Raw genomic sequence first — 13,166 nt, 5'->3', positions numbered from 1 at the left:
ATCTGCAGTTATAAATATAACTTTAGTTATAGTTTAGGTTACTGATTTCCTGCTGCATGGGTTCATTACATAAATTCACAGCAATCATTTATCCATTTTACCAGCTTTGTTAGCACACACCAGGGCTGCCATGATTATTTTCCCTATGTGTGTGCATTATGAGAGTATGTGTATATGTCTGTGTGCATGTTACGAGAGTATGTGTGTATGCGTGTGTGTTATGAGACTATGAGTGGATGTCTGTGTGTATACTTATGTGTGTATACTTATCTCTGTGTGTTTACTTATGTGAGTGTGTATACACATCTGTGTGTGCTTATGTGAGCTGTATGCAAGTCTGTGTGTGTTTATGTGAGTGTGTATGCATGTTTGTGTGTGTCTTTATGTGAGTGTGTATACACATCTGTGTGTGTGCTTATGTGTGTATGCATGTTGTGTGTGTTTATGTGACTGTGTATGCATGTTTGTGTGTGTCTTTATGTGAGTGTGTATGCATGTCTGTGTGTGTATGCATGTCTCTGTGTGTTTATGTGAATGTGTATGCATGTCTGTGTATTTATGTGAATGTGTATGCATGTCTGTGTATTTATGTGAATGTGTATGCATGTCTGTGTATTTATGTGAATGTGTATGCATGTTTGTGCGTTTATCGGAGTGTGTAGCATGTTGCGTGTGTTTATGTGAGTGTGTATGCATGTTTGTGTGTTTATGTGTGTATGCATGTTTGTGTGTTTATGTGAGTGTGTATGCATGTTTGTGTGTTTATGTGTGTATGCATGTTTGTGTGTTTATGTGAATGTGTATGCATGTCTGTGTGTATTTATGTGAGTGTGTATGCATGTTGTGTGTGTTTATGTGACTGTGTATGCATGTTTGTGTGTGTCTTTATGTGAGTGTGTATGTCTGTGTGTGTTTATGTGTGTATGCACGTCTGTGTGTATTTATGTGAGTGTGTATGCATGTTGTGTGTGTTTATGTGAGTGTGTATGCATGTCTGTGTGTGTTTATGTGTGTATGCATATCTGTGTGTGTTTATGTGTGTATGCATGTCTCTGTGTGTTTATGTGAATGTGTATGCATGTCTGTGTATATTTATGTGACTGTGTATACATGTCTGTGTGTGTTTATGTGAATGTGTATGCATGTCTGTGTGTATGTGTTTATGTGAGTGTGTATACATGTCTGTGTATGTGCTTATGTGAGTGTGTATGCATGTCTGTGTGTGTTTATATGTGTATGCATGTCTGTGTGTGTTTATGTGAATGTGTATACATGTCTCTGTGTGTTTATGTGAATGTGTATGCATGTCTGTGTGTATTTATGTGAATGTGTATACATGTCTGTGTGTGTTTATGTGAATGTGTATACATGTCTCTGTGTGTTTATGTGAATGTGTATGCATGTCTGTGTGTATTTATGTAAGTGTGTATACATGTCTCTGTGTGTGTTTATGTGAGTGTGTGCGCATGTGGAGGCTAGAAATCAATATCAGGCATCTTTCTTTAGTTCCTTTCCACCTTCTTTTTGCGACAGTATGGGTCGCTGACTTGGCTAGATGGGCTGCCAGTGAGTTGCACAGATCTGCTTGTCTATCCCCTAACTCTGAGATTATAGATGTAAACCACTATGCCCAGCTTTTTCCTTGTTGCCGGGGATCCAAACCTGAGTCTACATGCTTTGGTTGTAAGTATTTTATCAATTGAGCAATCTTTCCAGTCTCTGCTTTGAATACCTTTACATATAATTCTTAATAGACAGATACAGGATATATATATATATATATATATATATATATATATATTTAAATATATTCATAAATAGGTGCCAATAAAATATAATTTGTAAAATAAAGTTTCAGAGTCATGTGATTTGTTAGTGTATTTTTGTAAAAATGTAAGCATATAAACCAAAACATATATAAAAATAATTTCTGTTCTGTATATATGTATACATTATATTACTTATACAAAAATAACATAATTCTACATTGTTACTTTAAAGGAATACATCATATGTAAAGGGGGTGCAAACTTCATGTTTTATATTTCTCTGCACTGTTTAATTTAAACACAGTTGGACTGGAGAGGGAGGGGGAGAGGAGTGGGGGGAGGGGGAGAAGGGTGGGAGGAGGGGGAGGGAAATGGGAGGCTGGGAGGAGGGGGAAACTTTCTTTTTCCTTTTCTCAATAAAAAAAATAAAAAAAATAAAGACAAGTATAGGGGTTGGAAAGGTGGCTCAGTGGCTAAGAGCACTGGCTGCTCTTCTACAGGACCCGGGTTCAATTCCTAGCACCCACATGATGGATCATAACCACCCACAACTCCAGTTCCAGGTATCTGATAACTCTCTTCTGGCCTTTGAGGGCAATGCATGCACATGGCACACAGACAGACCTGCAGGTAAAACACCCATGCACATAAAATAAAAATTTAAAAGTCAAGTCTACTAACTCTATACCTGCTCCGCATCTCTTTCCCATTGCTCTTCTATCACACACATGGCAATGCTAATCCCTGCAATGATTACTACAGTGATAGCATCACCATCATTACTTGAAAACTTCCTTAAATAAAAATCAATCAACTGGTAGCGGCTGACATCATCTAATCTTCACATTTTCCCTACGTGGCTGTTAGTGTTCATGAAAACTCCAGGCTCGCGTGTACACAACCTCTAGACAGTTTCCAGAACATTCCCTTAATAGTCAACATGGAGAAAGCTAAAGAGATAAAAATACCAGACTGCCAGGCAAAACTAAAAACAAACAAAACAAAATACATGGAAGTGGGAATTCTCTCCTTCCCTAAGATAGAAGGAAAGCAGTGTTTAAGGCTCTACACCAACGAGAAAAATCTAGTTTTATACTGTACAGTTGAGGTTTTAGTGATGTCAGATGAAAGCCAAGTGGAAAAGCAAAACAAAATCCAAATACCTTTTTCATGTAAGGTTTTCTTGGTTGCTTGGCGGTGGCAGGAAGCGTCTTCTGTATCATGATCAGATTTTGAAGGCGATGAGGGTGAAGTGTCTCCTGAGACGGAGGACAAAGTGTCCCTTTCTGGAAGCTGTAATCCTTCTTGAGACTCAGTCACGTGGTGCGATGAGAAGGCCCCATGGCTAGCCACAGGGGTGAGGGGTGCGACACCAGAATCTGATTCTGGAGAAGAAACTCTCCAATCCTTGGGCAGAAGCGATTTGGTAATGTGTGGGGTCAGAGAGACTGAAGGCTGTTGGGCTAAGAGGTCACACAGCAAGTTATGGCAGTGAGAGTCGGTGCTGTGAGACACCTACTTAGAGATGAACTGGCCTTTGCTCAGGAACAGGAACCTTTGGACGTTGCCTTATTTCTGAGAATGCACAGCTCGTGGCTACTCACCAATAAACAATGCAGCTACCACAGCCACCTAAGCATGTACAAACGAGTGCTTGAATGGTCATTACTTCCCACAAGATCAAAACTCACAGCTGAATACCAAAGGTACCATCAAGAAATATGCTAATATGGATAATGCTTTTGGCTATGATACTGAATGAATAGAGAAAAGAAATAAATGACAACCATATAGCACATTGAATATAAATTCAGGAGACAAAGACATAAAGCACTGTAGTTCCTTCCAAGGAGGGAGCAAACCCTATTAGTAAAATAGCTACCACGTGTACTACTCGTCTGATAACCAGGAGCCCTCACCTTCCGTTCCAGGCTGTCCTCTCCATCCGTAGAGCTGACACTGTCATAGAGCCGTGTCCTCGTGGGCCTCTGGCGCCTGTTCTTCACAGAGAGCTGGGCCCGAGTTTTCAGTGCTTTTGAATCCAGGCGCTCTGTCTCTGGGACGGCTTCATTCAAGTCTAGGAAGAATATTGCAAAATTATCTGTGAGTGAAGACGTTGGAGATGACTGGCAGAGACACTGAAATCCAATCACTGGTTATCAATGACCAAGGGGACAAGTGACACCAAAAATCTATCACCCCGAGAACATAAGGCCTTTCTCCAACATAACTAAAAAGCAGAGGTTCGCAATTACTTATGGACACACATGTTGGGGGATGATAAGTTATAGGAGACCTTAGAAACTCCATGAAGGCTAGTTGCCAAAGTCAAGTGTGGGTAAAGGTGACCTTGACTACAAAACCGCACTGAGAGGTTATACAACTTCATTCTTGATAGCGTGTGTGTATCTAACTTGCTCCCCTTTGAACTCTATTGGAAAAAAAATACTAGGACAGAATGTATTTAATGTGAGCAAATTTAGGACAAGTAAATCTATTTCCTGGCGACATAAACAGATAAACAATTGAGCTACCCAGTGTGTAACTCCTGGCACCATGAAGGGAGAAGGAGAAAGATTACATCTTCTGAAATTAGTTTCTAGGTTACATTCGAAGCTGTTGTTGATGACTCTGTCTCATTTCGTTCTCCGAATGCTTTCTCTTCTCACCACAAACTATATTAGTTTTCCTTAGAGAAATGTTTGCATAGCAAGGACTTCATGAGGAGAAGCTGGAGAGATGCCTCAGTGGTGACAAGTGCTTGTTGCTCTCAAAGAGGTGCCTGGTTCAGTTCCTAGCACACACATGACACCTCACCATCATCTGGACCACCCCAGACATCAGGCACACATGTGATGCACGTTCAGATATTCAGGCAAAACATACACAATCTAAAAAAAATACATAATCTAAAAATAAAGCACAAAGACAAAGAGAGAAGGAGGGAGGAGATGCAGAGAAACAAACTAACAGACGAAACCAATAGTTAGCAGCTCTTGGGTACGGCAAAGCCTGACTGTCATTTCTGCGCTTAGGAGGCTGAGGTACGAAAGCCACTCCGAATCCAAGGTTGACATGGGTGAGTCTCTGTCAGAAAATTCTAATGCAGGACAGGATGAGAAAGAGGCAGGGGACAAGGAATAATGAAGCTCTCCTAAGAGCTTTCCTGTGATCTTCTCTACTGGCTCTTAAGAGTTTAACCTTGTTACATGCATGCGGGGGAAGAGAATCCACCTATTGTATTAGTGGTGTATGAGCACTGGTTAGAGAAAAAGTATTCAAGTGGAGGGACTCTTTACATAGATAATCATGATCATTTACTGTAAATCAAATACTTTGATGATTAATCCCATCTCATCTTTTCAGGATGGCAGTCATTAAACAAAGTCACTTTGAAAAAAATTAATTAAGTGACCCCGAATTTAAATTATTAAAATAAGCAAATAACTCGGTTATAGAACATTGTGATACACTTGAACTGAAAAGAATTTCCCATGAGAATAAGTATTCTGAGCAATTCCTATGCACAGCATTATCTTAAAGTATCATAAAATACAAACATTAAAGCATCTCAGGTGCTTTCTCTCTTACTTATAAAGCTGAGCACTTGGCATACAGTTCTAACAAACAAAATTCAACACACGTTTGTCCAGGAGACACATCACTGAGTGACAATATTTACAGAAGGGCTGACTTTTCATATCTTATACTTGAGTGAAGAATGAAGACCATGAGAAGCCAGGCCACTCAGGTGAATACAGAGAATAACTAGATATTTTCTAATTAGTAGTCTCTTTACTTTGTACATGCCAACGGAGGAAAAAAGTCGCCTTCATCACTTTAATTTCCTCCCTCCAATAAAATCTATATTTGCAGCTTCTCATTAAGAAGAGTTCATTAGTTGTGATAATTGGGAGAAAGTCAACCTTACAATCTCTGTTTATGAATAAACATGCAGCACACCATACAGATGAAAGCAATAATACAATAAAAATATCACAGTTTATGCATGTCTTCCATCTTTTCTGTGTTGGAGTTGGGTTGCACGCTCTGCAAAGCACTGTCACATGCTCCACCTTGTAGGTCCCTTATTAGAGACCCATGAGACGACAAGCAAGCAGCTGCTTCCTCTCCTGGAGCCCAGAAACTTGGAGTAGCGTGCCCTCCTCTACACAGCTAGCTGGAACTGCTGTGATTACCCCAGGGCTCCGACTCTCTGGCTACTAGCTAGCCACTCCAATTTAGTTTGTGTTGAAAAGTCAATACCGTAAGATTTTAATACCATGGAGATGTGTTTTATAAGTTAGGAAATCATGTACGATGGGATAGAGCCTAGGAAATCCAGCTCTCCAGCATCTACTCCATGTTTGTTAGAGAATGTGAGAGAGGGAAGGCTGGCGGAAAACTGCAGACAGTTAAGCCACAGACAGCCTCATGACTGGCTGGTTTGGTAACAACTTTGGTTAGTAGATGACAAAGGCACCCTAGGAAGATGTCTATCCCATGTGTGTAAATATGGTTCCTTTGGCAATAGAATCCTGGCTTTTAAACACAGCACAGCATCCCACCTGCAGGACTGCAGAAGCTTCCCTAATTGCTTGTACTGAGCAAATGAAACAAGGGGAATTGAGGAGGACTCGTTAGCTGTATAGTTTCCTCTACTACCCTCCTTTCTGCTCCCCTCCCCTTTAACCCTCTCCCATGATCCTCATGCTCCCAATTTACTCAGGAGATCTTGTCTTTTTCTACTTCCCATGTACATTAGATCCATGTATTTCTCTTTTAGGGTCCTCATTGTTGACTAGGTTCTCTGGGATTGTGAATTTTGTGAATTGTAGGCTAGTTTATGAGTATATATGGTATTTGTCTTTCTGGGTATGGATTAACTCACTCAATATGATGTTTTCTAGATCCATCCATTTGCCCTCAAATTTCAAGATTTTTTTTCCTGCTGTGTAGTACTCCATTGTGTAAATGTACCACATTTTCCTTATCGATTCTTCGGTTGAGGGGCTTTTTAGGTTGTCTCCAGGTTCCAGCTATGACAAATAATGCTGCTATGAGCATAGTTGAACACATGTCCTTGTGGTACAATTGAGCATCCTTTGGGTATATGCCCAAAAGTGGTATTGCTGGGTCTTGAGGAAGGTTGTTTCCTAATTTTCTGAGAAATCTCCATACTGATATCCAAAGTGGTTATACCAGTTTGCACTCCCACCAGCAATGCAGGAGTGTTCCCTTTACCCCACAACCCCTCCAGCATAAGTTGTCATCAGTGTTTTTGATCTTGGCCATTCTGACAGGTGTACGATAGGATGGAAAAGCAAAAAGTCCAGGATAGCCAAAGCAATCCTGTACAATAAAGGAACTTTTGGAGGCATAACAATCCCTCACTTCAAACTCCACTACAGAGCTACAGTACTGAAAACAGCCTGGTATGGACATAAAAACAGACAGGAGGACCAATGGAACTGAATAGAAGACCCGGATATCAATCCACACACCTACAAATACCTGATTTTTGACAAAGAAGCAAAGAAATAGAAAATAGAAAAAAAGAGAGCATATTTAACAAATGGTGCTGGTATAACTGGATATCATCATGTACAGTAATGAAAATAGATTAATATCTATCACTATGCACAAAACTCAAGTCCAAGACTTCAACATAAAGCCAACAACACCGAACCTCATAGAAGAGAAAGTGGGAAGTACACTTGAACACCTTGGCACAGGGAAACTCTTCCTAAATATTACCCCAGCAGCACAGACTCTGAGAGAAATGATTAATAAATGGGACCTCCTGAAACTGAAAAGCTTCTGTAAAGCAAAGGACATAATCAACAAGACAAAGCAACAGTTTACAGAAAGGGAAAAGATTTTCACCAACCCCACATCGGACAGAGGGCTGATCTCCAAAATATACAAAGAACTCAAGAAATTGGTCATTAAAAGAACAAATAATCCAATTTTAAAAATGGAGTACAGACCTAAACAGAGAACTTTCAACAAAGGAATCTCAAATGTCTGAAAGACACTTAAGAAAATGTTCGACATCCTTAGCCATCAGAGAAATGAAAATCAAAACGACTCAGGTTTTTAAAAGAACAGGGAGTGGGGTGGTGCTGAGAACTGTCACACGGATAGCACTTACACAGAAAGAACACTCTCTCTGAGAAGATGACAATGACAGCCAAGAAAGGTCCTTTGAAATAGGGGACACCAGCTGCTGGGTAGCCAGGTATCTGTCTTTGTTATCCGTCATATGCTATCTTCTTCCACTATGTGATTTAAGAATCACAGTATTACAACTGAAAAGACTCTTGGGAGTCTACTCAAACTTCACTCCTCATAGGTGCAGACTGAGGCTCAAAGGCAGCTGACCATTTGTCTCCTGACTTGTACATATGGCTGCTCTGTGGAACAGCCCAGAAAGAGCTCAGACGGACGGGCCTATGCTCCTTCTACAGTCTAGAAGTGAAGTGCACGTGCAATCTTGTGCCTGCAGGAACCACTCTTTTTCTATTTTACTTTCTGTTCCATAAAGAAATACATCCCCAGTGTAACTCTGCAAAGTCACAGCAGCATAGCACACCAGAGAGAACACAACTCTAAGGGATTTTATTTGGCTCTGTATCTATCCCAGGAATAAAATTCTTCCCCTGAAGAATGAGCTGTGGTTTTAGGTGGTGGCAGTGGAAAAGCACCTGGCTCAGTCTCTTAGTTATGCACTGTGAGATAGAGAGAATTACCTGGCCCTGTCTGTCACTTCTTCCTAAGAGAGCTCCTCATTGCTATGGTAACATGGTTTCTCAGCCCCAGACCTCAGGCATCCCTTTTCCTCTTCTTTCTGGTGTGTCTTGTTTTGCTGTTCACAAACAGAGAAAAATTGCTTTTTTCTCTCCTGCTTTCTGATGTATTCTTTCCTTCAGATCCTCCAGTCTGTGAAGCAGCCTACCACTGACTCCAGTGCAGGCAGAAACACAAATGCAGAGCAGTCCTAAACAGACCAACAACCACAGATGGATGCATTCAGAGCCGCCAGGCAGGACCTAAGGATGGAAGTCTGAGTGAGTGGGACACGGCTGTATCTGCAGCTCAAGAATGCCTTCAATATGGCTTTCAAGTGGAGCCTTTAAAACAACTTAATGGACTTAATTATGATTTTAGTAGCTGGTATGAAAATGCGCTATGAAATTAGGATGTTATATAACCTGTAACATGGAGACCAGTTCCCTACAACACCGCTGTGACTCATTCCGTTTTTCTTCACTGTTTTGATGTACATGGAATGCTGCTGGAGGTCAGACCCAGGCAGCGGGGACAGCAGGGATGGAGCTGCATTAAGAACAAGGTCCACTATTCACTCAGTCATGCCCTGGGTCCAGCCGAAACCGGTTCTATCTGGTTTCTGCTTTTGTCAACTGAAATGCTGGGCATAATGAGACACTTTGTGGCATTTTGAAACTTAAACGGTATCTGCATATTATTTACAGTGACTGCAAGTTCATAAAAGATGGACCCTTTGGGATTGGGGGCTGGTGCATACTGCATTCAGGTGGTAGAGTTAAGCATCCCAGAGAGCCAGTGTAGATAGTCAGTGTGAGAAGAGACCTACAGTTCGAATCCAGAAAGAGCTGGCATGCCATAAAACTGGGCAATTTACCCAGCTTCTCAGAGCTCCCCGAGGATCCTCAACAGCAAAATGGGAATGATAATGACATAATATAATCACCACATTGTTATGAAAATTAAATGCATTAACAGACCTCAAAACGCCTAGAAGAATGAATGCTACATAATACACCCTTCATAGCTATCTTGATTTGCTGATATTGAGCAGATTAGAAAGAATAAAACGAGCTATATAGAATATCATGTGCACTTACTTAAAATATTTAGAAATAGTAACAGATACATTTCTTAATGGCAAAACATGCAGCAATGGCAATCACAACCGAGACGCCATCCTTCTTCCCAGACTACTGGATTAGGAGGTGTGGGCCAGGTAGCACTTTAATACTTAGAAATATTCAACTTTTGTATTAAGCATTTTTTTTGTGTAATCCTATGGGTTTCCATATTTGTGTAGTTAAATTTTATTTAAAAAGAGAAAAGGGGCACACTTATTTTCTTTTTCACTTGGAGAATTCTTAATACCACCCTATTTTGTTTAGTTCTGCTGTTTCAGGTGTTGATATAGATCAGGGGATTTGGAGAACGTTCCCCAGACCTTCTGCCTCTCCCACTAAAACCCTGCTGTTTTTCGCATGTGACACTGACTGCCTGATGATATTTCTACACAAGGCCTACACAGCTCGCCTTCTAGCCATTCCTGAAGAAAAACATGATACTCAGAGGTACAAGAGTCTACAGTTCCATTGGTCATTTTGTTTGGGGACCTACTCACAGGAAACTTCCATCCTTAATTCTGTTATTTCTTTTGGAGTATTTCAGTAAATAAAATAATTTATATTCATATTATATTATAAATGTTTTTATTAAAATAAAACTATATAAATTATTTATATTTAAATATAAAGATATATGAAATTTTCTATGTAGTTGATTTCTTGTCACTTCTGAAAAAGATTATTTCTACTTTTTAATCATTTCACTGGGTTAAATTAACTGTTGTAAGAACTATAGTTTATTTGCTAATTGCTGAAACAATATGTCTGAATTTCTTTTCATCCATAACTACAACTACAATTTCAAAGGACTTGGAAATGCAATTTAGTTATTTTTGTTAGTGCAGCACTCTCTGGGTGTGGTTCAAGGCTGATTTAAGATGAGGCTCTGAGCTTATAATTGGCAGACAGAAAATTTGAGACTATGAGAGACGAAGTATTTAGCTTCCTTGATAAGTAAGGAGGAACTCAGTACCTAAGGTTCAGTAGAAAGTAAAGCCTGTCACCTTAGATGGACACTGTTTACCTAAATGGAGAAGTACTGTTCAACTGTAGGAAGACATGGCTACCGGCAGCATTAGAAAACCTGAAGTTATAGCCAGGCAAGCGGTGGTGCCTGCCTTTAATCCTGGCACTTGGGAGGCAAACCTGGTCTACTGTGAAGGTTCCAGGACAGCCAGGGCTACACAGAGAAACCTTGTCTCAGAGCCAAAAAAAAAAAAAAAAAGAAAAAGAAAAAGAAAGAAAAGCAAAGGAAGGAAGGAAGGGAAAAAATAAAGAACAAAGAAAGAAAATATGTGGATTTTTTTTTTGTGAGGGTTTTGTTTGCTTTTCTGGTGTTTAAATGCCACTTAGGATCATTAAAACATAACAAAACAAACAACATCAAGACAACAACAACAAAAAAAAACAAACAAACTCATAAGCAGCAGAATTTTCAGTGTGCAATTATAGAAACATCCCATTGTTGTTACAATTATTTTCCATAGATATCGGGCATACTTACTGTACTAATTATGCAAAATATTGGACAATTATCTCTAAGAAGAACTCAGCCATAACTTGTGGTTAGTATCCTACTGAACAGGGCCTTGATATTGTATTACTGAACCAATACAATACAGTTGGGGTGTTTTTCTGTACCATACTTAGAGGTGAATTTGCTGGTCATAACTAGAGACAGCGGCTGTGTTTCAGTAGTTATGTATCTGAGGAGAGTACACCGCTGTTATTTAGGACCCCTCTAACCTTCCAGTTGAGCAGAACCAAGGGCAACAGACGGTTCATCCTCAGATTCCATAGTATCTTCCTAATCTCAGGTCCCCACGATAATGTCACAGGCCAATACCCATTAGACCACATGTCTAAACAGAAGAAATATTTGGAATATACCGTCCCGGTAAAGTTCCCTGAGACAGGACATTAACCACATTTAGGTTAAAGATGATCCTTACTTTTAGAAGATCATAATCAATCTTGTAGTTCTATCAAAGTCAAACAAAATTGGAAATCCAAAGCAAAATATTATGAATTACACTTTTTTTTTACTAAAATGAGCAGAAAATTACTAAAAGTACATTCTAACTTTTCATTCTAATAAGCCAGCTTTTGTATGCTCTCATACCCATGTCCATCTTGATGAAGCTGAGAGGTTTGGAGAGGGGTCTGGAGACTTGCATGAATTTATGAACACAAAGTGAGAAATGCAAACCAAAATCAGCCCCATTCCCAACTCCACATCTCCCTTGGGTGTCCTTGCAGCCTGTCATGGCTTCACCTGTAGACAGGCTCAAAACTTCCACCAGCCTCGCTAGGCAATTTCGGTGCTTGTGTTTTTGAGGAAGCAGGCTACTTTTTACTTTAATTGTTTGCCAGAAAAAAGTCAATAAATATTGATTTCTCATTCATTTGGCTTGTTCATTAAAAATTTCCATAGTGATTTACCAGGAATGTTCACTCTCTAATTAGTGAGAATCAATAGCATTGCAGTCAAACTATTTGTTGAGCAGTGAAGAAGATTAAAAATAATTCAAGATAAACGACAAATTATAAAAATTTACCAGATTATTAAATTCATTTATACATGACTAAAGAAAGCTTGATTCTACTCCAGAATTAGTCCTGGCCCACTTTTGAGCTAAACAATGAGAGAACAAAACAACTACTTCATTGCCATACTTCTACTGTTATTATAGGAGACATTCTTTTCAAAATGCTTATTAGATTTATTTATTAACTTATTTATTTGTGTGTGGGGACACTCTGCACGTGCCAGGGTTACTGTGGAAGCCAGAGGACTAATTGTAGGAGCTGGTCCTCTCCTTCCACCATGTGTATCCTAGGAACCAAACTCACCTTGTCAGGTGGTAGCAAGCACCCTTATTGGCTTAGCTATCATGCTGGATATTATATGAGACAGTCTTCATAAAGAAAAACAAGTGTTCATTTTAATGACTTCTCACATAACGAATTCCATTTTTAATTATATCTTTAACTTTAGTTTACGATTCTGGCCTCTTGTGCTGAAAGTGAATGCTTAATACACTCTTAAACTCTACCAGGGTATAAAATAGACGTTACAGTGAAGGTTTGACTGGTGTGAAAGACCCAGGTATCTGAAGAGCTAATCAAACAAGGACCAAGAGAAAAGGGACGGGGGAGCGAAGAAACATTTTTCAGGAGTCCAGTGATCTTAGGAACCTCCTTATTGTTTGAAGTGTCTTCTAATAGGATCCTTCTCTCTCACTCAATCTTAAAAGCATGTTAAGTCTGAGTGTGTGTGTGTGTGTGTTTTCTCCTCTTTAGTCTCTAGTTATGGGGTTGTTTGAAAGGGAGTGGCACCATTAGGAGGTGTGGCCTTGCTGAAGGAGATGTTTTATTGTGGGAGTGGACTCTGAGGTCTCTTTTCCTCAAGCTTCCCTCAGTGTGGCAGTCAATCGTCTTCCTGTTGTCTGCAGGATGTAGCGCTCAAGTCCCCAGCACGTCT

General features: G+C 39.8%; 1 protein-coding gene across 15 annotated transcripts in view; it reads right to left on the bottom strand.

Annotated features, from left to right (window-relative positions):
- Window positions 1-13,166, bottom strand: part of Ppp1r9a (protein phosphatase 1 regulatory subunit 9A) — a 280,271-nt gene that overhangs the window by 29,075 nt on the left and 238,030 nt on the right. For 8 of the 15 annotated variants that reach the window (XM_075953721.1, XM_075953722.1, XM_075953727.1 and 5 more), the window contains 2 exons: window positions 3,689-3,846; window positions 2,933-3,176 (listed from right to left, as the gene is read on the bottom strand). In XM_075953721.1, coding sequence (XP_075809836.1) covers window positions 2,933-3,176; window positions 3,689-3,846 — 402 coding nt within the window. The remainder of the gene's footprint in view (window positions 1-2,932; window positions 3,177-3,688; window positions 3,847-13,166) is intronic. The other 7 variants (XM_075953729.1, XM_075953730.1, XM_075953731.1 and 4 more) reach the window with 1 other exon arrangement.

This window comes from Microtus pennsylvanicus, chromosome 19, assembly GCF_037038515.1.
Source record: "Microtus pennsylvanicus isolate mMicPen1 chromosome 19, mMicPen1.hap1, whole genome shotgun sequence".
In the NCBI taxonomy this organism is placed as follows: domain Eukaryota; kingdom Metazoa; phylum Chordata; class Mammalia; order Rodentia; family Cricetidae; genus Microtus; species Microtus pennsylvanicus.
Note: the sequence above shows the minus strand (reverse complement) of the source record. Positions and strands in the feature narration are given on the sequence as shown.